General features: G+C 37.6%; 1 protein-coding gene across 2 annotated transcripts in view; it reads left to right on the top strand.

Annotated features, from left to right (window-relative positions):
- LOC149560552 (DEAD-box ATP-dependent RNA helicase 50-like) overlaps positions 1 to 24243 on the top strand; it is a 131678-nt gene extending 107435 nt beyond the window's left edge. For both annotated transcript variants that reach the window (XM_089824737.1, XM_089824738.1), the window contains exons 6-8: positions 22947 to 23075; positions 23166 to 23338; positions 23467 to 24243. In XM_089824737.1, coding sequence (XP_089680863.1) covers positions 22947 to 23075; positions 23166 to 23338; positions 23467 to 23692 — 528 coding nt within the window. In that variant the 3' untranslated portion in view covers positions 23693 to 24243. The remainder of the gene's footprint in view (positions 1 to 22946; positions 23076 to 23165; positions 23339 to 23466) is intronic.
- The last annotated feature ends 898 nt before the right edge of the window (positions 24244 to 25141 follow it).

Raw genomic sequence — 25141 nt, 5'->3', positions numbered from 1 at the left:
CAGCAGACTTGGTTTTCCATCCGAACGTTGTTGCCATTCTGCAACGACAGAGTCGCTCGAACTTCATTTTGCGACGAGGGAGTCTTCCGGCCATGGTATATCTTCAACTTCGAGCCATTCCATGCTTGAGGCACTTCTTTTCCATCCAAAGTCCACAATTTTATTGCTCCATTGTTCCCTACCTCCCGGATTTGGTATGGCCCGACCCATCTTACTTTGAATTTTCTTGGTTTAACTTCGTTCCTTCCGTCATATTTCAACACCCACTGACCTGGTTGGAACTTGTTCAGTCTCAGATGTTTATCGTGCCACGCCTTATGCTTGTTCTGTGTTACCTCTGTCGCCCACTGCACTAACAATCGCTTCTCCTTGAGCTTGTTCAATTTATACAACCGCTCTCTTAGGCTTTCCATGTCGCCCAACTTGTTTTCCAGTGCTATCCTTAGGCTCGGAATCATGAATTCCACTGGTACTACTGCCTTCTGGCCGAACATCAATTGAAATTGTGTACCCTGTCATCACCTTGTATGCCGTACGGTAAGCCCAAAGAACGAGGGTAATTTTTCTTCCCAATCCTCCCCTTCGACAACACAAGATTTGTAGAAAATGGTCACCAAGATTTTGTTGGTAGCCTCGGCCTGCCCGTTCACTCTTGGGTAGTACGGGCTTGATAATGAATGATAAATCTTGAACTTTGTGGTGAGCAGTCGGATAACATGGTTTACAAAATGTCCACCTCTATCACTTGTTAACTGCAACAAAATACCATACCTGGTAATAATTTGCTCGTAAATAAATTTTGCTGTGCTTATTGTCGAGTTATTTGGTAATGCGCGTGCCTCCACCCATTTGGTCAGGTACTCTGTTGCTACGACGATGTATCGACACCTCCTGATTCTGCTCACCTTCAGAGGTCCGATGAAATCCAGCCCCCATCTTGCAAAAAGTTCTTGAGCGTGGGATGGGTACAATGGTATGAAGTCTCTCTTGAGCGGCTTCCTGGCCCGTTGGCACGTGTCACACCCGACGACCCATTCCCGTGCGTCGTTGTACACTGTTGGCCACCATAGTCCTACGAGCAATATCTTTCGTGTCGTGGTATCAGGTCCCATGTGTCCTACTGGACCCTCATGTGCTTCCTTTAGTACTCGTGGTATTTCTTCCTCTAACACACTGTCATAGAATGTGATCTAGCCCCATTTTGTAAAGTAATCCGTTGATCAAGTGAAAGGTACGGCTCCTGATTATTAACTTATGCCTTTCATTTGGTGGCATTTCACTTGGGAACTGACCTGTCGAAAGGTACTCTCCAATGCTTTTGTACCATGCCGACAGTACTGCAACCTGAAACAATTGCGCATTAGGAAAGTCGTCGTTCACTCCATTCAACCGGTTCCCCTGTTTTGATTCTCGACAGGTGGTCTGCGTTGACATGTTTCTTCCCCAACCAGACAATAATCTTGAAGGTAAACTCCTGCAACAAAAGTAACCAACAACTGATTCTTCCCTAAATGACCGGTTTATTGATCATATACAACAGAGCCTAATGGTTGACATAGAACATGAACGGAGTGGCTAGCAAGTAATGACGGAATTTCTGCACGGCGTAGACCATGCCCAACGCTTCTCGTTTGGTTGTATTGTAATTCTATTCGGCTTTTGATAACAGGTGACTGGCAAAGTAGATCGGGTGATCCAACCCGTGGCTTCCTGTTTGCGTGAGGGTTGCTCCAATCGCATAGTTTGATGCGTCGACATGAACATGAAACTCCTTATTCCAATCCGGATATGCCAAAATGGGTGCCATAATTAGTTGTACTTTGAGTCCTTCAAATGCTTTATCCTGTTCCTTTTCCCATTGGAACGATTCTCCTTTGCATGTTAGCCTGTCCAACGGGTATGCTACCTTGGCAAAATTTTTGATGAACCGTCTGCAATAGCTTATATGTCCGAGAAAAGATTTTACCTCCGTTACATTGGTGGACGGCTACATCTCTAATATGACTTGCACCTTATCCGGATCCATCTTCAATCCTTCCTTACAGACTATGTGTCCGAGCAACCTTCCCTGCAGAACCATAAACCTGCACTTCTTCAGGTTCAAGGCTAGGTGCGCGCATCGGCATCTCTCCATACATTCGCCTAGTGTTGTGAGATGTTTGTCCTCTGCACTGAATACTGACCAATTATCCAGAAATGCCTTGAAGTTTCCTATAGACATCTTATCAAAGATGTGAAGTATGATCCGCTAGAATGTCGCAGGTGCATTGCACAAGCCGAACGACATCTGATTATATGCGTATACTCCATCTTCTACGACAAATGTCATCTTCAGTTTATCCTCCTCTGCAAATGAAATCTGATTGTATCCAGAAAATCCATCCATGAATGAGTAGATCTCGTGTCCCGCGACCTCCTCCAGAATGTTGTCCGTGAATGGAATTGGAAACGGATCCTTGATGGTGACTGCATTCAGGCATTTGAAATCGACCCATATCCGAATCTGGGTGGAGTCCTTTAGGGAGATTACTGTCGGTGACACCCATTCATTGGTCTGCACCTTGAAAATAATGTCGGCCTCTAGCATCTAATTGATTTCCTCCATAACTCGTGCCATGTAGTTTTTGTTCATATTGTAGGGCCACTTTCGTATAGGTATTGCTCCTTTGATCAACGAGATGTGGTGCACACAACTCCGGGGGTACTCCTTTTAGGTCCTTGCATGTCCATGCAAACACATCTTTATATTCTAAAAATATCTTGAATGCTGCTGCCTTCAATACTAGGTCCTAGTTATTTCCCACCAGTATGTTTTGTGGTTCGGCTTCGTCTCCCAAATTGATAGTTTGCAGCGTGGCTTCATTGTATTTGATGGGTTCCCCCTCAGTGAATGTATGTGCATGTGTCACATCCATTGGCGCATCGCCTTCCTTTATCTCGGTGAATTCCCTTGGAAATTCATTAGCGCTATGTCCTTACTCTATCATCAGTATGTTGCAACTCTAAAATAGTTCATAGTCCTCTATCTGCCAATGGTAAAGACCGTTCACTGAATCCAAATCGTCATCTCCTTCCAATCATAGGACTCCCTCCTGATTTGGTTCCATACGCTGCCTCCTTTCATCCTCTTCTTCGAAATCTAACGACAGAGCTTCTTCCCCGGCCATTTGAGTGTGTAGGTTGATGACTTATTTCCGCCCTTTGCTTTCAAGTGATAAAGTATTTTTCTTCTAATCATGCTTCGCCTTGGCTTGTATCAGCCACCCCTGGCCCAAAATAACATCTTATCCTTTTCGCTTCAGTGGGATCACGACAAAGTCCAATAGGAACGACTGTGTTCCAATCGTCACTAGTTGCGCTGTTAGGACTCCCAATGGCTTGATTCCATGTTGATCGGCTATTAGCAGCTAGAATGTAGGTGGCCACAATGTTGGCTGTCCTAACCTTTTCCAGCTATCTTCTGGTAGCACATTGACATCGGACCCTCCGTCCACAATTGTTTCCGTCAACATAGTCTCGAGAATTCCCATTTCGACGACTGCCGGATGGCGTCCAGATGAAAGCGCTAATAGCATTGGATCTTCCGCACTTGTGCCACCATCTTTCTCCCTTCCTTGCTTTGCTAGTTGCTTAGCAATTGGGGCTATATTTGTGAGTGCCGTATGGAGTTGAGGCATAGTGAGCAACAGATCATTTATCTTGACAGGTTCCTTGATTTGTAGTATTTGTCGTACAATGTTTTGTTCTGCGTAGTTCCGTGTGGAGATACTAGTCGTGTCCTTCAGGTGTGTTGTTTCTGCCCGTGTTGCTTTCTGGATCTTTGCCCGTGCTTCCTCCAGTCTCTTCTTTTCCTCCGTTGGGTCGGGGTATAGTTTAGCCTGCTTCCGAGTGATGGCCAGAACCTCTTCTTCATCTGACTCGATTAACTTATCAATTGATGAGCTTAAGGGGCTTTCTAATGAATGGTTCATAAGGCACAACACTTGGTGAAGGTTTTGCAAATGGGGTTGCAAGCTTTGGGTTTAACTGTGGAGGAAACTCTGTAGTTAAGCGCGCTCAGGCTGGAGTAGTACTAGGATGGGTGACCTCTCGGGAAGTCTCGGTGCTTCACCCCTGTGAGCATCACCTAGATCCAATGAGTGCTAAGTGTTCCATTTATTCTCATGAGAGATGGATTCATGTTGAATCACTACTCATGAAACATGGGTCATCGAGTTTGACTCAAAATCACACAGTTAAATCCTGATATTCACATCACAATTTGACTAGCTGTGGAAATCATGTCCTACTTATCAATTGATGAGCTTAAGGGGCTTTCTAATGAATGGTTCATAAGGCACAACACTTGGTGAAGGTTTTGCAAATGGGGTTGCAAGCTTTGGGTTTAACTGTGGAGGAAACTCTGTAGTTAAGCGCGCTCAGGCTGGAGTAGTACTGGGATGGGTGACCTCCCGGGAAGTCCCGGTGCTTCACCCCTGTGAGCATCACCTAGATCCAATGAGTGCTAAGTGTTCCATTTATTCTCATGAGAGATGGATTCATGTTGAATCACTACTCATGAAACATGGGTCATCGAGTTTGACTCAAAATCACACAGTTAAATCCTGATATTCACATCACAATTTGACTAGCTGTGGAAATCATGTCCTACTTATCAATTGATGAGCTTAAGGGGCTTTCTAATGAATGGTTCATAAGGCACAACACTTGGTGAAGGTTTTGCAAATGGGGTTGCAAGCTTTGGGTTTAACTGTGGAGGAAACTCTGTAGTTAAGCGCGCTCAGGCTGGAGTAGTACTGGGATGGGTGACCTCCCGGGAAGTCCCGGTGCTTCACCCCTGTGAGCATCACCTAGATCCAATGAGTGCTAAGTGTTCCATTTATTCTCATGAGAGATGGATTCATGTTGAATCACTACTCATGAAACATGGGTCATCGAGTTTGACTCAAAATCACACAGTTAAATCCTGATATTCACATCACAATTTGACTAGCTGTGGAAATCATGTCCTACTTATCAATTGATGAGCTTAAGGGGCTTTCTAATGAATGGTTCATAAGGCACAACACTTGGTGAAGGTTTTGCAAATGGGGTTGCAAGTTTTGGGTTTAACTGTGGAGGAAACTCTGTAGTTAAGCGCGCTCAGGCTGGAGTAGTACTGGGATGGGTGACCTCCCGGGAAGTCCCGGTGCTTCACCCCTGTGAGCATCACCTAGATCCAATGAGTGCTAAGTGTTCCATTTATTCTCATGAGAGATGGATTCATGTTGAATCACTACTCATGAAACATGGGTCATCGAGTTTGACTCAAAATCACACAGTTAAATCCTGATATTCACATCACAATTTGACTAGCTGTGGAAATCATGTCCTACTTATCAATTGATGAGCTTAAGGGGCTTTCTAATGAATGGTTCATAAGGCACAACACTTGGTGAAGGTTTTGCAAATGGGGTTGCAAGCTTTGGGTTTAACTGTGGAGGAAACTCTGTAGTTAAGCGCGCTCAGGCTGGAGTAGTACTGGGATGGGTGACCTCCTGGGAAGTCCCGGTGCTTCACCCCTGTGAGCATCACCTAGATCCAATGAGTGCTAAGTGTTCCATTTATTCTCATGAGAGATGGATTCATGTTGAATCACTACTCATGAAACATGGGTCATCAAGTTTGACTCAAAATCACACAGTTAAATCCTGATATTCACATCACAATTTGACTAGTTGTGGAAATCATGTCCTACTTATCAATTGATGAGCTTAAGGGGCTTTCTAATGAATGGTTCATAAGGCACAACACTTGGTGAAGGTTTTGCAAATGGGGTTGCAAGCTTTGGGTTTAACTGTGGAGGAAACTCTGTAGTTAAGCGCGCTTAGGCTGGAGTAGTATTGGGATGGGTGACCTCCCGGGAAGTCCCGGTGCTTCACCCTTGTGAGCATCACCTAGATCCAATGAGTGCTAAGTGTTCCATTTATTCTCATGAGAGATGGATTCATGTTGAATCACTACTCATGAAACATGGGTCATCGAGTTTGACTCAAAATCACACAGTTAAATCCTGATATTCACATCACAATTTGACTAGCTATGGAAATCATGTCCTACTTATCAATTGATGAGCTTAAGGGGCTTTCTAATGAATGGTTCATAAGGCACAACACTTGGTGAAGGTTTTGCAAATGGGGTTGCAAGCTTTGGGTTTAACTGTGGAGGAAACTCTGTAGTTAAGCGCGCTCAGGCTAGAGTAGTACTGGGATGGGTGACCTCCCGGGAAGTCCCGGTGCTTCACCCCTGTGAGCATCACCTAGATCCAATGAGTGCTAAGTGTTCCATTTATTCTCATGAGAGATGGATTCATGTTGAATCACTACTCATGAAACATGGGTCATCGAGTTTGACTCAAAATCACACAGTTAAATCCTGATATTCACATCACAATTTGACTAGCTGTGGAAATCATGTCCTATTTATCAATCTCATTATTGTCGCACAATATTTGAAATTCTGTGATAAACTCCTCCTTAATGTTATCCCAACTGTTTAACTTTTGTGAATCTGTATCAATAAACCAATCAATCGCAACACCTAGTAGGGTGGCTGAAAATTGTTGGACCCATTTGTTTGTATCTGTTATGCCATTCGCCCTTTAGATCATTTCATATGTTTTATAATGTCGAATCGGATCAGCGGTTCCTTCACCATAAGATTTTAGGCAACTTTTCTTTTGGTCTTGCCATTATTACTAGATGTTGTGGGTTTTGTTGTGTACCTGCGCTGTTTTGCACACCTGCACTGTTCTGCACAACTGCGTTGTTCACACCTGCGTTGTTTTACGACAGTCGCGTTGTTTGGTGAAGAAGGGTTTTCATCAACCGAAGCTTTCTGTTCCGGAAGTATATCTCGAACGAAGAGTACACTCCATGTTCGTACTCCCTCGGCACTCCGAGCCATGCGAGTCGATCCCCTTCCGTCTGGATTCTCTTCCCTTGGCGTATGCAAGTTCAGAAACTCCTCCCTTGCTTCTTCCACCAAATCAAGCCGCTGTCAAGTCTCTTCCAACAATTTTTCAGTGCTTCTGTGTCTGTCGGTAGCTTGCTGAAATCTCCGTCTGCATTCAACTTGTTATGCCAAAATTAATTTTTTCTGTGCAGCGCGTATTTCGTCCTTTTCCTTCAACTTATTCTTATTCTTGTTCAATTGATTCGGCATTTAGTCTTTATCTCTCTGTCTGCGTCCCAGGTCCATCGAGCAACGACGTCAAATGTTTACCGTACTGGGGTAAAAAAATTAATGCATACAGACAATAGATGATAACAGCAGAACTTCGTTCTTTATTCGCATATGCCAAAACATTACATCATGCTTGATAAGATGAATACAATGCTTCCCGAAGGGGGTGTATATACTCACCGAAGGGCCTTTCAGAAGGTTCCCGAAGGAACCCGTCGGGCATAGGTCGGCTACATAACAAATAATGCATACTAACCTACCTGTCGGCTCATTTACAATTATTTACCGACTACAAAGTGGCTTAATACATTGGTGGCATAGTAGATATCATGCCTAGTATTTACTAAATACATAAGTGATCCAATGATCTGTCTGTAGAGTGTGATCAATATATTATGAATTCACTGCTTCTTTTAACTTGTATAGATTTGTTTCCATAGGAGTCGCTAAGGGCTTGTAGTCCATCATACCAAATCTAGTCAAGATGTCATTGGTATACTTCCCTTGATTTAGAAAAATATGATCTTTCTTTTGACATACTTCTAGACCCAAAAAATAGTGTAGTAGGCCTAGATCCTTCATTTCAAATTCAGCCACAAGATCTTGCTTGCATCTTTCAATTAGATGATCTTCACTTGTTATTAATAAGTCAACAACATAGAGAACAAGAATTAACATGTCACCATTAGATATTTTGAAATATATCTATCCTTTCATACCAAGCTCGTGGTGTTTGTTTAAGGCCATAAAGAGCTTTTTTTAGTTTACATACATATAGGTTCTTGTCTTTTATAGTAAAACCTTCAGGTTGTTCGATATATACTTCTTCATTAATGACACCATTCAGGAATGCGGTCTTGACATCCATTTGATGGATCTTCCATTCTTTGGATGTTGCGATTGTAATAATTGTCCTTACTGAAGTGTATCGAGCAACTGGAGCAAATGTTTCCACATAATCAATACCTGTCTTGTGAGAGAAACCTCGTACAACAAATCTTGCTTTATGTTTTTCAATACTACCATCTGAAGCATACTTGATTTTGTATAACCACTTTGATGAAACAATTGATTTTCTTTTTGGCCTAGGTATGATATCCCAAACATCATTTTGTAATATGGATTGATATTCTTCCACCATAGCATCTTTCCATGCTTGACATGATAGAGTTTTTGCAACAGTTGATGGTTCAGATTTTGTAAGCTCAGTTACTAGTGCAGTGTAGCATGATTTATTTCTAGTTTTCTTACTCTTTTTGGAGATTTCATTTGGTTGAACATTATTTTCTTCAATTGTTTTCCTTGCCCATAGTGGCCTTTTCTTGATATTAGAGATGTCCCTATCTTCATTGTTTGATAATAGTTCATTTTCTTTTGATATGTTCTCCCTCTTATTTTCAGTTTGCTGATTTTCATTCAATTCTATGATGGGCTCATCTTCTATCTATTTTGAATATATACAACTTAGGATCAGCTTCATTTTTGGAGTATCCTAGTTTGGAGAGAGAGCTATCTATCTTTTCATACCAAGCTTGTGGTGCTTGTTTAAGGCCATATAGAGCTTTTTTTAGTTTACGTACATATAGTTTATTGTCTTTTATAGTAAAACTTTCAAGTTGTTCGATATATACTTCTTCACTAATGACACCACTTAGAAATGTGGTCTTGACAACTATTTGATGTATCTTCCATCCATTGGATGCTGTAATTACAATAATTGCCCTTACTGAAGTGTATCGAGCAACTGGAGCAAATGTTTCCTCATAATCGATACTTGACTTTTGAGAGGAATCTCATCCAACAAATCTTGCTTTATGTTTATCAATACTACCATCTGAAGCATACTTGATTTTGTATAACCACTTTGATGAAACAATTGATTTTTCTTTTGGCCTAGGTACGATATCCCAAACATCATTTTGTAATATGGATTGTTATTCTTTGACCATAGCATCTTTCCATGCTTGATATGATAAAGCTTCTGTAACAATTGATGGTTCGATTTTGTAAGCTCAGTTACTAGTGTACTGTAGCATGATTTATTTATGGTTTTCTTACTCTCTTTGGAGATTTCATCCGGTTCAACATTATTTTTTTCAATTATTTTCCTTTCCCATAGCTATCTATTTGTTTTGAATATATACAACAGTATTAGTGGCCTCAACCCAAAATGAAAAGTGTAAATTTTGATCATGTAACATGACTTTTGCTGATTCAACAATGGTTCTATTTTTCCTTTCTGCCACTCCATTCTGTTGAGGATTATAAAGTACACTATACTCCCTCTTAATCCCATCAGAGGTGTAGAAATCTTTGAAATTTTTAGAGGTGTCTTTGCCCCCATTGTCTAATCTTAGTTTTTATTCTATTTGACGTTTGATTTTCTACAAGTACTTTGAACTCTTAAAATTTCAATAGAACTTCATATGATTCTTTGACCTTTAGAAAGTAAATCCAAGTTTTCCTAGAAAAGTCATTAATTAAGATTATGTAGTATGAGTATCCTCCTAGAGAGAGTGTTGGCATAGGTCCACACAAATTAGTATGAACTAGTTCTATAATTGATTTAGATCGGTGTTCACTTGGGGGAAAAGATCTTTTTACGTTCTTTCCTAGAGCACATCCTTTACAAATGCCTATATGATTTGAATCTAAGTTAGGTGTTCCAATGGTGATTTTTTCTATATTCGGTAGTGAATCCAAGATGTCCAAGCCTTCTATGCCATATTTTATTAGGGTTTGATACTTCATGATTTAGGGCTTGCTTTTGAATGTTACATAGTTTATATAGAGTTCCATCTCTAGAGCCTATGGTGATGGCATTCTTAAAGTTAGAATTTTTAGGCCAATACAATACTTTGTCTTCATTAAAGGTAGCATGATACCCTTCATCTGCAAGTCCTGAGATGGATACTAGATTCCTTTTTATGCTAGGTACAAAGAGAATATCTTTCAATTTTAGAGTGATCCCAGTTCTTAGTTGTATAGAACAAGTCCCAATTCCTTTTAGTGGATAGGTGGAGTTATCTCCCATGGTGACTCCTTTAGTGAGATAATTTTCAATAGTTTCAAACTTATCTATGAATCATGTTATGTGACGAGATGCACTACTATCGATTATCCGCACATTTTCGTTGGAGTTCATCTCACTTGATAGAGCTAAGTAGAATAATAGCTTTTCTTCCTTTTTAGCTTTGTCTATGGTGGCTAAATTTTTTACCCTTTTTGTACATTTGTAAGTATATCCAAATTTCTCACACTTGCAACATTGAACTTTGGAGAAGTCTTTCCAATTGTGATTATTGTTTCCTTTTATTTGGTCATTTTTCTTTGCTTTATGTTTATATTTCCTCTTCTTCCCTTTGTTTTTAGAGATTGAGAAAAAGGCTTGAGTTTCTCCCTCTTGGTTTGAAATGATCTCTCTAGAAATTAGACTTGATTCTTCTGAGGTGCAATCATTTCTAAGTTGATCAAAAGCTGGTATTGAAGGTTTGCTAACAATGTGGATAAATGCTTCCCAAGATATAGGTCTCCCTCTAAGTGCTATTATGGATAGTTCTTGATTTTCAACTTTATTTCCAGTAGAAGATAGTTGATTCTTTATTTCAGAAGTTCTTCCAAAGTAGGATGAGATTGACTCTCCTTTATTCATTTTTTATTCATAAGTTGATTTTTTGATGTGAGCAATATACTTGAGTTGTTAATCTCAAATGTATCCTTAGTTGTTTTAAATACTTCAAATGCTTTCTTGAGATTTGATATGGAAGGAAGAATATGATCTTTTACTAAATCAACAATGATTCTTTTGTCTCGTCTTCAGGTATCAAAGTGTCTTCTTCAATGAATGATTCTAATTCCAATTCTTTGAGGATTGTTGTAATTCAAATTTTCCATGAGAAGAAATTTGTTGCTCCTTCAAGCCTATCCTCGACTCTAACATTGCTTGCCATGATGTCACTTTTATTTTGTGGTTTGAATTTTTTTTAAAGTAGTTTAGCAATCTCTCTACCAATTTGGCTCGGAGACCATGTTAAATATATAGATCGATTTCGTGGAGACTGAACTAATCTATATTGGCAGAAATACTGTACTGATTTGATGATTATTCAATTTCCTTTTATAGAATTCTGATATATATATATATATATATATATTTGCCTTTCTTTTGCAGTTTGAATATGCTGATGACAATGACTATGAAATTCAATGAGAGCAGATTGATTTCAGACTGTATTGGAAATATATTGCAGACTGGATTTATTGAGTTCGAGACCGTGATTCACATGCCTTGTTATTGATATGTTTCAGCAGTCTTTGAATGGTATTTTATATGATGGGTAACATGCCCGCGTAGGGGCATGACCCATGCCATGTAGGGTCATGACCCTACGTCGGCACCTCAGATATCACTGCTGATCCATAATATAACGATGGTCGATACTTAATCCATTCGGTTCTTAACAAAGACGATACTGATCATGATTTCAATAATATACTTTTTGATATAATAATATGTGTGTGTGTGCGTGCGCGCGCGCATGCATATTATATCAGATTTTCATATATTAGATTTCCATCCACACACACACACACACACATATATTAACATATATTGCATATAGAATTGGCTTCAATTCACTATGAGGCTAAATCTCTCAACAGTAATAGGAATCATGCCAATTATGTGACAGTTTATTGGCTGAATCGCACACTATTTTCCTTGTTCATATCCCTCCTTCCTTCTTATTACTCCTTCAATGAGTCATGTGCTATATGCTACGAGCACTTAATCGCCCTTTTGTTTTGTTCTCATCCCTCTTTTAGTGTTTTGGATGCCCTCATTATTCACCCTTCTTCTATAGTCCAATATGCTCCAATTGTATTTTTGACCTCGAACTATTAGGGTTTTGCCCATGTGGGGTAGCACAAATCTAGGTCTATGTCATACACAGACATATTACTAAATTTTAAGCAAATGTGAGACACGAATATTAGCATCATATCTCTTGAAATGCGTGATGCCATTATAAGACAAAATTCAAGGGATAATAGTGAATGCCATTCTTGTCCAATGTCTCACAAATCTCCTAGTTTGGTTCGCACATAATGGAGGATCCTTTGTCATGTACACAAGGTGAAATAGAGTTTCCCTTATTATTTTTAGAGTGGTTTGATCTTGAACAACTTGGCTTTCATATAAATATGTAAATGAAAGTTATCTGTTTGACATAACTAAGACAAATGTTTGTCATGGTGAAAGAAATTCACATATTTATATTGTTTTTTTTAAGGAATTTTTCGTAATGGTTTGTCAGATATGATGTAGTTACTAGCTAGTATTAAATATCAAATGTTAGTTGTATAATGAATGTTCATTTTTTTTTATCTCTAGATGTTGTTGCCTCATAATAATAATTTACTTCCATAGACATTGACATCATCTAATATTTAATATTTTCCTATTGATAACCTTCCTAAATGGAACCATCATCCATTCGCATGGCTTTCTCATCAAGAGAATAGTGGATATATCTATTGCCATTGAGCATTGCTTAGTACTTCACAATTTGTGTTGTTTTGCAAATGGATAAGGCCGATAACAAAAATGGTTTTTCTCATCTTTATTGGCAAGGATTTTGGTAATAAATATTTCTCTTCTCTGTGAATTACCTTCTATTTGTGGCTAGCTTGTATTAATTGTCTCTCACAGGATGGCAAGAATGAGGCTCTGATACCATTGTAATGTGCTTGTTGGGACTTTAGTTAAATATCTACGTCATTCATATATTCTCCATCTCTTTAAGTGACATTTCTTCCTAATATCTTATTTCCCATCAGTCACAACTCTTTGTAATTTGATCAATTATATTGATTATTTAATATACTTATTTACTAATATATTTTCCCTCTATAAACATTAAATATTATATTATATCAATTAATACATTTATGATATTTATTATAATTAATTTATATTATATCCTTGTGTATTACTATCTTATATTTAGGTTTATTATTAGATTTATTATTATTTATTATCTCAAAAATATATTATTATTTATTCTTCAATATTTCTCATAGTAACATAGGGATGCATCCTTAACATTTTTGGTCGTTGCACTTGAGACGGGGACACAACCAGGACGAGGGGTTGACGTTCCTGCATCCTCAACTGCACCACTAGTAGGGGAGACGTCCCTGCATCCACGAGGGGGATTGGAATGCATCCCTCTACCGAGCTGGGGGTGATGGACCATCTCCCATTTTGAGACCCAAAAAAGTGCAAAAAATAAATAAATTAAAAAGGTTTTAATATATTATTGTATATCATTTGATAACCCTAGGGTATGTGGGGCCCATTTAGAGGTTGAAATCCCATTAAATCTCTATGTTTTCTCTTTACTAATAATTTACGATATCAGAGGAATACATGGAACAAAATGCCCAACAATGGAAATGTGGTATCACCATTGAACAATCTATCAAATTCTGAGAATTGATTTGCAGATAGAGTTTTCCTAGCAGAAGTAGTGTTACCCAATTGGTGTAGGTTCCATAAGACAAGTCAACATTCGGAATTACAATGCCATCATTTTCAAGTAGTAGTTGACATTGTGGAAGAAAAGATGAAGAATACAAAGAATCGACTCCGATTGTAACAAGATAAGAAACTTATCCTCCAACTAGGTATCATCAAGCTTTAACCTATGAGGAATTCTCATTTAACCTCTTTTTGACAGTTATATAAAGTGAGAGATTCCTTTTGGAAGAATTGTTACCCAATTGGTGTATGTTCCACAAGACAGGTCAACATTTGGAATACAATGCCATCATTTTCAAGTAGTAGTTGACATTTTTCAAGAAAATATGAAGAATACAAAGAATTAAGAGACTCTTGTTCTAACAACATATGAGATTGTTCCTACAGCGAGGTACAAATCTATGATGAATTCTCATTTTCACCACTATTTGACAGTTATTAAAAACAAAATAGGAGATTCACCACTATTTGACAGTTATGAAGAACATAATAAGAGATTCTCCACTATTTGATAGTTATGAAGAACAAAATAGGCGATTCCCACCAGAGTCGAACCTCCCTTTAATCTCATAGTAGATGGGAGAACGAAAAATGAAGCGAATCTCCGTTTCCATCTCCACTAAGGTATATAAACAACTATGGTCCTCTCTATTGATGTGATGGTCACTCTGGTATCTAAGCCAGTGGGATCCAACTCTGAAAGAACCAAGAGAGATATGAAGGGCATGGCACCAATGTTGGGTAAAAAATGCAGGATGCATGATAATTCCATCACAAGCCTCTTAGAAGTATTTGGTATAAAATGCCATCCGAGTATGCAGCCCCCCCGGAGGGTTGATCCCAAGTGTCCTAATGTATTGTTTGTACATATTGAGTCTCACATGCCTGTTTAGCTCCTGACATGATGGGAGGAGGTGACCTTGAGCATTTAGAGAAAATTGATAGGGAGGGAGACGACCAATGTTGATCCTGATCGAACCCAGGAGAGTAGTGGCCTGAGCATACTAGTAGTGGGCCCTAGTGGACGAATCCGAACCAGCAATAGTGACCAAAGACCAATAAGCAAGGTATGAATATCTACATCGGCTGCCAGTTGAATCCGCAAAGCCTTGTAGACGGTGAAGACACTAAACTAGATCGAAGATGATCGCAAGTTTGAATGGGTAAGCTCCAAACTCCACCAAAATATAATGGTGATTATTGTTGCAGAGTTTCAATCATTAAATTTCAGACTCTGGAAGTGTCTTTCAGTTGGGAAGGCTAGATATTAAGTTTTAAGTGCTTGGAATTAAGCTCGAAGAAGCAGGTTGCTGTTGTAGATAGTTGGAATTCTGATATTCAGTAATTGATGGTGATCATTTCATGTGATAAGATCAACTATTTAGTTTTGAGCATTTTTTAGGCAATTTAGTGTGTTCTGGAAGGCCTAATACCTCTATCGCTGCACTTGGAGATTGTAATGACCCCATTTTTCCCAGCATTGGAGTTTCAGGGATTAGCCTATTATTGTGATCCTCGTAGGCTAATTATTTTGGATAGAGGGTCTTCTGTGGCAGTGACTCGGCTTGGGAGGGTCCTATCTTCTCCACATTTTAGTAAGCTACAGATTGGTCTTCGTTTGGCTCAAATCAGACTTCATTTGGGCTTAGTTTTGTGTACTTACTATTTGTGGTAAGTTGGTGTTGATCAAGATGGACCCGTTCTATTTTTGGAAAGTGCATTTGGTCACATGGATAAATAATAGGCATGACTCCTATTTCAAACAACATATTTAAATGATGAGTATTTTGGGAGTTATTATATTTTTAGTGGTCAAATTATTATTAATTATTAAATGGCTTATTATAAAGTTATAATTTAACTTTATAATTTCACTTAAGTTGAGAGTTGAGCAATCATTGGAAAGTGCCATTTATTAATTAGTTAAGCCAAGTCAAGTGAGAATCTAAAGGAAGCTTCTAATTAATGTTGTGTGGTGAAGCTTTTTGAGTGAAGTTACATTTTGGCAACAAAAGGCAATTTGGAGGTTATAAATACAAGCTCATTTGTTGAGAAAAGCATGCTAGAATATTTTATATGCTTTTGCTGAAGTATAAAAGTTTCAAAGTTGGGTTGTGCCTTTAATCCATCGTTGAGGTTATTGTGGATTAAAGTTCTGAAATTATTATTAATATCTCTTGCTGTATATATCGTGCTTGGGAGATACTGAGTTTTCTTTTGAGTTTGTCTTGCAATTTTCTGTTGAAGTAAAGTAAATTGTAATTGCTTCTTGGACTATGACTTTTCCATTTCTCCTACTATTTTCTATTGTGAGAAATTAGAGTTGTGCTTATTGATTGGTTTAAGAGAAATTCACATGCAAATTGAACAACAACGTTCAAGTCTGGAGAGTTGTTGCTGAAGATCATTACCTGATATTCAGAGGACAAGTAATAATCAAATTCTAGAAACTGCGTTACAATTCAACGAGGTGAATTTGGGCAATTTTTTGATTGTCATTTGCATATGTATATTGGGGCCGAACTTCATTATCACAGCTTTGCTATTGATTTGTGCGATGAGTATTTATGTGCTAGAGCTGCAACTAATGTGGGAGATAGGTTTGACATTATTTGAGATCTGCAAATCATTACAAAACCATGTGTTCACTTCCAGATTGCCCTTGGGTATTGAAAGACTATTCACGCACAACCAGGTTCTACATTGTTTATCATTAATTAATGTATTTGGTGATTAATGTTGATCCTGGTATAAATAAATCAGAGTTAGCTTTGTGTAAATAAAGATTATCATTTCTTGAACTTAATACAATAGCATTGCACATTTTATTTATTTGCATTCAAAAGGTATTAATATATATAGTAGCAATCTATGTTCTGGTTCTTTTTCAGTGGCTATAAGTATGTTTGCCAAGTGTTTGGTTAAATGCCAAATCTCTGATTAATGAAGAAAATTGATGTGGTTTAAGTGTAAACAAGTTCAGGTTTTTATAGTGGTATCAGAGCGGTTTTTATTACAAGAATCAAGAATTGGCAAATTAATTGATCTCTGGATGATTGATTGATTAACAGAGGAAAAAATGTGTTCCTTATAAAGAATTACAAGGATGTTCTTTCTAAAAGAAACAACGTAGACTGAAGACAAAATTAGAAACAAAACTGAAGACAGGATAGGAAACATTCCTATCTGGACTGAAGACAAAAGAGATAGAATAGGAAACATTCCTATCTAGACTAAAAAAATGCACTACAGACAAGTAGTTGACCATTATAGAAAGTATTTAACTAAGGAGATAATCTCTTAATACCCTCCCTTAATGGTCAACGTACGGATGTTGGAACATTCTGGGATAACTGAGACCCTCCCTGAATCTATAGAATGTTGAAACCAAGAAGCTTTGCCAAAAGAGTGCTATGACTCGGAACAGATTGCAATTACAAAATTTCGTTTTTGTGGAAAAACGGTAAGACCCAAAATCTCATACAACCTTGCATATTACAAACAACATGAAATGATTTTTAAGGAGAAAATCAACAAACCTAGAAAAACAGAAACAGATTTAGAAGGTGAAAAATGCAGCTTTGCCTTGATCAAGAAGCTCGGCAACTTGTGTTGTTGGCTGGGAAGCATTTTGCCTTCCTTGGTTGGAGGTCGGATGAGTCTTTGTGCCTAGAACAAGCTCATCCAAAAGACAATACTCAAAGATGGTTAACATGCGCTGCTTCAAGTGGTTATAATTGCAGCCATTGAATCGTAGACTGCTCTCCAACATTAGATTAGTCAAAGATGCCATTTCGAAGAATTCAGGTACAAACTTCAAGATTGAAATTCAACATGCACGAATTTCAAAGAAAATCCTAGCTGACCCAAAAAAAATCGATAGGTACCTAGAGGAACTGATACAAAACCCAACAAGAATCTGAAGTCGGATTTCAAATCCGTAGGCTCAAAAATTGAGGCATGGAAAAAAAGGCACCCACAAAAACTTGATGAAGACCCATTTGAGATCTTGGAAAACCCACCACAAATATGGAATCAGAAAAAAAAAATTCGTACCTCGAAAATTAGGGTTTCAAAGCCAAAACTCAATTAGTGGCTTGGAAGGTTGAAGACAATAGAAAATGTCAATTGAAAAACTAGATCTGTTTCCCAGATCATGACTTCTGGCTGAGACGGTGCAAAAGCACTGAGTTTGATCTCCAAATGGTGGTAGGAGGTGTTTTGTAACAGAGAGCCATGAGTCGGAAGGAAGCCGTGAGTTTTAAAAACTAGAGTCGTCTGTAACTGAGCCGCGGATCTCCCAAAAACGGCACCAAACACAAAAAATGTCGCAGAGTAGAGGTAAATACTAGTTGTGAGCGCAAAATTAGAGATAAGTTGCGATTTTTTGCCAAAGAAAAACCCGCGATTTTCAGCACCAAAAAAAGGCGAGTTCCTCAGCCACAAATGTGATTTTAGAACATGGGAGCAGAAAAAAAAAACCTGCAATTTTCAAAAAAGAAACCTAGCCATATTTCGAAAAAAATTAAAGTATTGGCTTTGATACCATGTTATAAGATTCAAGAATTTATAGATTAATGGATTTCTGGATGATTGATTGATTAATGGAGGAACAAATGTGTTCCTTATAAAGAATTACAAGGACATTTCTCTTAGAAACAACATACACTAAAGACAAAATTAGAAATAAAACTAAAGACGGGATAGGAAACATTTCTATCTGGACTGAAGACAAAAGAGATAGGATAGAAAACATTCCTATCTAGACTGAAAGACAGACTATAGACAAGTAGTTAACCATTATAGAAAGTATTCAGCTAAGGAGATAATATCTTAATAGTTTCCCGCCAACCTATAGGAATTGGGCTTGGTTATTATTTTGGTTGATGCTTACTTTCGAGATTGCCAAATTAATTTTGTGATTTGTATAGTGACATGGATGGTGATAGGAGATTCATTCCAGGTAGATATTCTACTTGCAGAGGATGTACTTCTCTACCTAGGGATGGAGAATCTGAGATATGGGGTATTGTGAAATAGTTGGACGTGCTAGTGAATGAGCTGAATCAAAATCACAAACGGATGACCAAACTGATTTCAATCTCGAGATTTGAGCATAGCATGATATCTCTTTTTCGGAGAGCGAAATGTGATGATATAGTTGTGGCTACAGATGTGCGGGACATTTCTTATGAGACTCCACATGAGTTGGGCACAGTTGTGGTGGAATGTTATGAGAATCCGTGTTAGGTTGAGTCGGATGATGTAGTTGTTGGCATGAGTCCCCAGGACCATGTATTTGATGGCGATGCAGTGATAGTGCGAGTAGGAGCATGTGAGGATACTGTCATATTAGCAACTACTTCTGTGCCAGTTGAGCCATCTACCACGGAGTTTAGTGCTATGCATGTAGTTGTAGATGTGTGCTTTGATGATCGTACACATGTTATTGATGATGAGGTGAGTGATGTAGAGACAAAGTTTTGTTATACTATTGATCAACATAGCGTTGATGCTCACTTTGTGGTGAATCCTTTGTTCGACATGGATGCAACATTGCCCTATGACAATGCCCTTTTTGAGATTGATGTTAATCACCTACTTAAGTAGAGTTGGACTCAATTTTCACCATCCGTAGACACAGTTAAGCTTTCTATAGCCACGCTGATGTTCTTGTAGCCACAAATTCTTATGAGGATGTAGTTACAGGTATAGTTGGCATGAGTGCATACAGTTCTCTTGTAGCTACATCTTTTACTGGGATTGTTGGTGATGATCACAATTCCAGTCCCGTATATATTATATGGGTGGCTACAGGGAAGAAGAGTATGTTGAGATCTCCTATAGAGTTATCTTCCGGTGATGCCCTGACTTTCACATCATTTGCACAGGTGTTGGGTGCTATATTGTAGGCGATGCTGATGGACTTGATGATATTGGCATGTAGTTGGTTCAGTGTTGACAGGGATGCCATGTACTTCTTCATTTGGGATCTAGGTGGAGGTTGGCGTTCACTATATTTCCAGATTGCTTGAGGACAAGCAATCTCAGGGAGGGAGGACTATAAGTCTGTAATGTCCCCCTTTTTCCCAGCATTGGAGTTTCAAGGATTAGCCTATTATTGTGATCCTCATAGGCTAATTATTTTGGATAGAGGGTCCTTTGTTGCAGTGACTTGGCTTGGGAGGGTCTTATCTTCTCCACATTTCAAAGCTACAGATTGGTCTTCATTTGGCGCAGATCGAACTTCGTTTGGGCTTAGTTTTGTGTACTTACTATTTGTGATAAGTTGGGGTTGATCTAGATGGACCCTTTCTATTTTTGGAAAGCACATTTGGTCACATGGAGAAATAATAGGTATGACTTCTATTTTAGACGACAGATTCAAATGATGAGTATTTTGGGAGTTATTATAATATCTTTAGTGGCCAAATTATTATTTATTATTAAATGGCTTATCATAAAGTTATAATTTAACTTTATAATTTCACTTGAGAGTTAAGTTATCATTGGAAAGTGTCATTTATTAATTAGTTAAGCCAAGTCAAGTGAGAGAATTTAAAGGAAGCTTCTAATTAATGTTTTGTAATGAAGCTTCTTGAGTGAAGTTACATTTTGGCAACAAAAGGGAATTTGAAAGTTATAAATACAAGCCCACTTGTTGAGAAAAACATGCTTGAATATTTTATATGCTTTTGTTGCCTTTGTGGCTTTTCTGAATTCTTATATTCAGTGGCCCTTGCTGAAGTATAAGGTTTTCAAAGCTGGGTTGTGCCTTTAATCCATAGCTGAGGTTATTGTGGATTAAAGTTTAGAAATTATTATTAATATTTCTTGTTTTATATACTGTGGTTGGGATGAGTTTGTGTTGCAATTTTCTGCTGAAGTAAATTGTAATTGCTTCTTGGACTATGACTTTGCCATTTCTCCTACTGTTTTCTACTATGACCAAGGAGAAAATTAGAGTTGTGCTTATTGACTGGTTTAAAAGAAATTCGCATGCAAAATTGAACAACAACGTTCAAGTTTGGAGAGTTGTTGCTGAAGATCATTACCTGATATTCAGAGGACAAGTAATAATCAAATTCTGGAAGCTGCCTTACAATTCAAAGAGGTGAATCTGGACAATTTTCTGATTGTCATCTGCATATGTATATTGAGGTTGAACTTCATTATCAGAGGTCTGCTACTGATTTGTGTGACCAGTATTTATGTGCTAGAGCTGCAACTGACGTGGGAGACAGGTTTGGCATTATTTGAGATCTGCAAATCATTACAGAACTCTGCATTCACTTCTAGATTGCCCTTAGGTATTGAAAGACTGTTCACGCATGGCCAGGTTCCACATTGCTTATCATTAATTAATGTATTTGGTGATTATTGTTGTTCCTGGTATAAATAAATCAGAGTTGGCTTTGAGCAAATAAAGATTATCATTTCTTGAATTTAATACCTTAGCGTTGCACATTTTATTTATTTGCATTCAAAAGGTATTAATATATACAGTAGCAATCTATGTTATGGTTCTTTTTCAGTGGCTATAAGTATGTTTGCCAACTGTTTGGTTAAATGCCAAATCTCTGATTAATGAAAAAAATTGATGTGGTTTAAGTATAACCAAATCGGGGTTAATACAGAGATGTCCATCCAACTCTGGAAATACCAACATCAGCATTAAGCATGGTCTGATTTCCTTTGTAGCTGCTGTTTCAAATTGGAGTTGCATTATTAGGCTTTCTGATTGAGGTAATTTTATGCTGTCACAAGATATGCCGATTTTCATCCATGGAGTTCGAATTTCAGCGAATTTATCCTTTCCGAACTCCATCCGAATTTTATGATATTATTGTAATATTGATATTTATAATAATATTATTTAATTTTAAAATAAAATTGAGTTCTTTAGTTTAATTTTTTAGCAATGTCAAACTGATTTGACATTTTTGTGGATATATTACTTATATATTAAAAAAAATCTATAGAAGTAAAAATTAATGGCAAACTTTTGTCCGAATTTTTACCCTTGCTGAATTTCTTCCGAATTTTGTTCTTGACGAACTGGAATTCAAATTTGAACCTTGTGACTTAGCTTTTATGCATTGAATGCTGAGTTAGATATAATATTTTTTACAAATTAGTATGTTGTTTGAAACGAACAAACTTTATGGATAGTTTATTCTCATATCACATGATTATAGAAATAAATTTAGATCAGTCCCTTATCAGAAAGAGATATCTTATTTGCATGGTCAGGTTGTCCTTAATCAGGGGTATACATTACATAAAAGTTTAAAACCTGTTATTTCATACTGGAGTGTGCATTCAGACATCAGCATGTGGCTTTTTCGACATGAACTTCACTTTGCCTTTAGTGGTGCATGCCTAATGCTGGCGGTGTGTGTTTTTGCTGATCTTTATAACCGTGATTCTGCCCCCTCAGGAAAGTGACACACCCTTGCATTCTATCACTGCATCTGATCCGAAAGCAGAGCCTTCCCTGTGCAATGTATGGCATCCATGTGTATGAGTCTTTACCTGCAATATGGTCCTTTTAACCACTGTGCACTTTCAACATTGTGATTCATTCCAATCAATTGCTTTATAAAGTTTAGAACTAAGTACTTGCTCTTGCAAACTTAGTTCTGTTTACAAAATTTATCAAGTACTCAAATCATGCTCATCATTTACATTGATACACTTTTTAATTAGAACACGTATCTGTATGCCTGGATGAGCTTCTGTGTTGCTTCTGCAGCGATTGATCATTCTTCACCTTGCTTGGTTAATCTTAAAAGCTATATCCTGCAAACACATGCTCAAGATACAATAATAGCAATCCAGGAAAACAAGGTAAGGCACAATGGTCATGTTGGTACAACATGCCATATGATCAGCAGAGAAGACCACAGACATTAAGATGCTGAGCACTACTGTTGTTTATGTGCAGTGAGTCATAAAAACTATTTTAGCTTCTCAGTGGCATGCCAAGCATGGCCAAAGGGAATGTACACTTGTGTAAATCATAAAGCATTCTGTGCTAAGACCTTATCCATCCAAATAATAATGATTTTTCTTTGCTCTACTTTTTTTCATTTTAAAAGATGATATGCGAAATTGGATAATTGTTGGTTTAATGCTTTGCTATAGCATTCACTCCCTTTTTGCCACTTCATTATTGCAGATTCTTATAGATTGCAGCGGAGAAGGGGAGGAAAAAAATACAAAGACAGCATTATCAAACAAAAAGACAGCTCTGCTACAAATTGTGGAGCAATTTTCTGTTCGGAAGACCATTGTCTTCTGCAACAAGGTTTCTGTTATATCTATTGATCTTTAGTTTTTATCCGGAACAATATTTTAAAAAATTACTTACTTTAAATTCTGTGTGATCTGGCCACAGATCGAAACATGCAGTAAGGTTGAAAATATTCTAAAAAGAATTGATCGACAAGGCCAGAAAATATATGTCCTCCCATTCCATGCCGCCGTATCACAAAAATCCCGCGTATCCAATATGAAGCATTTTCTTGATCCCCAATGTGAACAATCTCAGTTTCTCATTTGCACTGACAGGCATGAGTTTTGTTTTCTTGCTGAGCTAAGCTTTTTGATTCGAAGCAATTCAAAATCATTTTTGTCTTCTTGTGTTGGATGTTGTTGTAAATACAATTTTTAATCTAATTTATATTTTTTCTCTGCAGAGCTTCCAGAGGCCTTGACCTTATAAATGTGGACCATGTACTGCTTTTTGATTTTCCACGCGATCCAAGTGAATATATCCGGCGAGTTGGAAGGACAGCTCGTGGAGCAGGTGGCAGAGGGAAGGCTTTTGTCTTCGTTGTAGGAAAGCAAGTGTCGCTTGCCCAAAGAATCATCTACAGAAATGAGAAAGGCCAACCTTTACATGAATTACCACCTGCATCATAGTTGCAAGGAGTGAATACCAGATATAAGTTCGTCTTGCTGAAGAAAGAAAATGTTTTTCAAATTTGCTGGAGTTTCTTTTGTCGGCGTTTCAAATTTGTAGCAGGCAAATCTCTACAAAAGAGAAAACCTGGCTATTTTATAATGAGAGCATGATTTGTAATTGCTTTTGTATGCGTCTGAAAAGCTCTTATTTGGCATAACTAAGAAATGGTGACATATTACACCAGTAGTCAATTGTTAATGTTAAAGGTGCACGTTTGTCATTCAAAGTACAGTCTTTTTGTTCAATGAATTATTATTGAGAGGTTGGTTACTACTTCTCAGTTTGCATCTTCTATTTTATAAATCTGATTGCTTATTCGGTTGTTCCCACAACCAGGCCTTGGCTTTGTATAGGAGTGTATGATATCTCCAAAAGAGCAAAACAGGAAGGAGCCTAATTTCCTCAAATCTGAGTCTTTTAAATTCATGTACACTCAATATAACTTGTATTGATATTCATTTACATTTTGCCATACAATTTTAAACATCTGTTTGACGACTTGACACAATGATTTTGGATCTTTTGCCTCTATTTTACTGGTATATTTTTCATATAACCTTAGAAGTAAGTAAACAACCCATTCCTAACATACATCTGTATTGATCTATATATATGTGTGTGTTCAAACAATATAAATGTATATTAGCAATATATTATTTTAAAAAATATCTAATCAATCAGAATCATTTTTTCAATTTGCCGGACAGATTTAATTAAAATTGTACGATACTAGGCATATAAATTTCAATGTCAGTTATATTGAGTATGCATGAATTCAAAGGACTTAGATCTTGGAAGATTAGGCTCCTTTACTCATTCTCTTTTCTAGATATCGTATGTTCTGTTCTACCCTATGTTCCCCCAAGTTTCTGTGACGAGGACGACATGGACACAGGGATAGGTTTTCGGGATGACAATTTTTTTTTGCCGATCTTGGGGACGGAAATGGACGGCAAATGGGGACGGCTATATAACAATAGGGAAAAATAAAATATATAAAGAAATTTAAAATATTTATATGAAAACATGGACAAAGCATGTACTCAAGCATATTAGAATTTTAAAATATAAAAATCAGCAGAATTCATATGCCAAATTTGTTATTTTGAGAGTCAAAGTCTAATTTGTTCTAGAAGTCAAAGTCAAAGTTCCCTAGGTGTTCCCAAGTCTTTGGGACGGTTCCGGGATGGGAAAGGTAGAAAATATTGTTTTTGGGTAACACTAGTTCTACCAATAGGTGCATATCTATATAAAGAAAAAATATGGATGTATATTTATTCGTGCCCACATCTAGATCTTTGCTTTGTATAGAAATTCACCTATATGGTAAAAGAACATCTCCTACACACACACACACACACACATTGTATGGATATGTACCTATTTGGTATAACAAAATGTACGAT

Source organism: Cupressus sempervirens, chromosome 4, assembly GCF_028749045.1.
Source record: "Cupressus sempervirens isolate cs-2001-9-10 chromosome 4, ASM2874904v1, whole genome shotgun sequence".
Classification (NCBI taxonomy): domain Eukaryota; kingdom Viridiplantae; phylum Streptophyta; class Pinopsida; order Cupressales; family Cupressaceae; genus Cupressus; species Cupressus sempervirens.
This window is presented reverse-complemented; position numbering and strand designations above follow the sequence as displayed.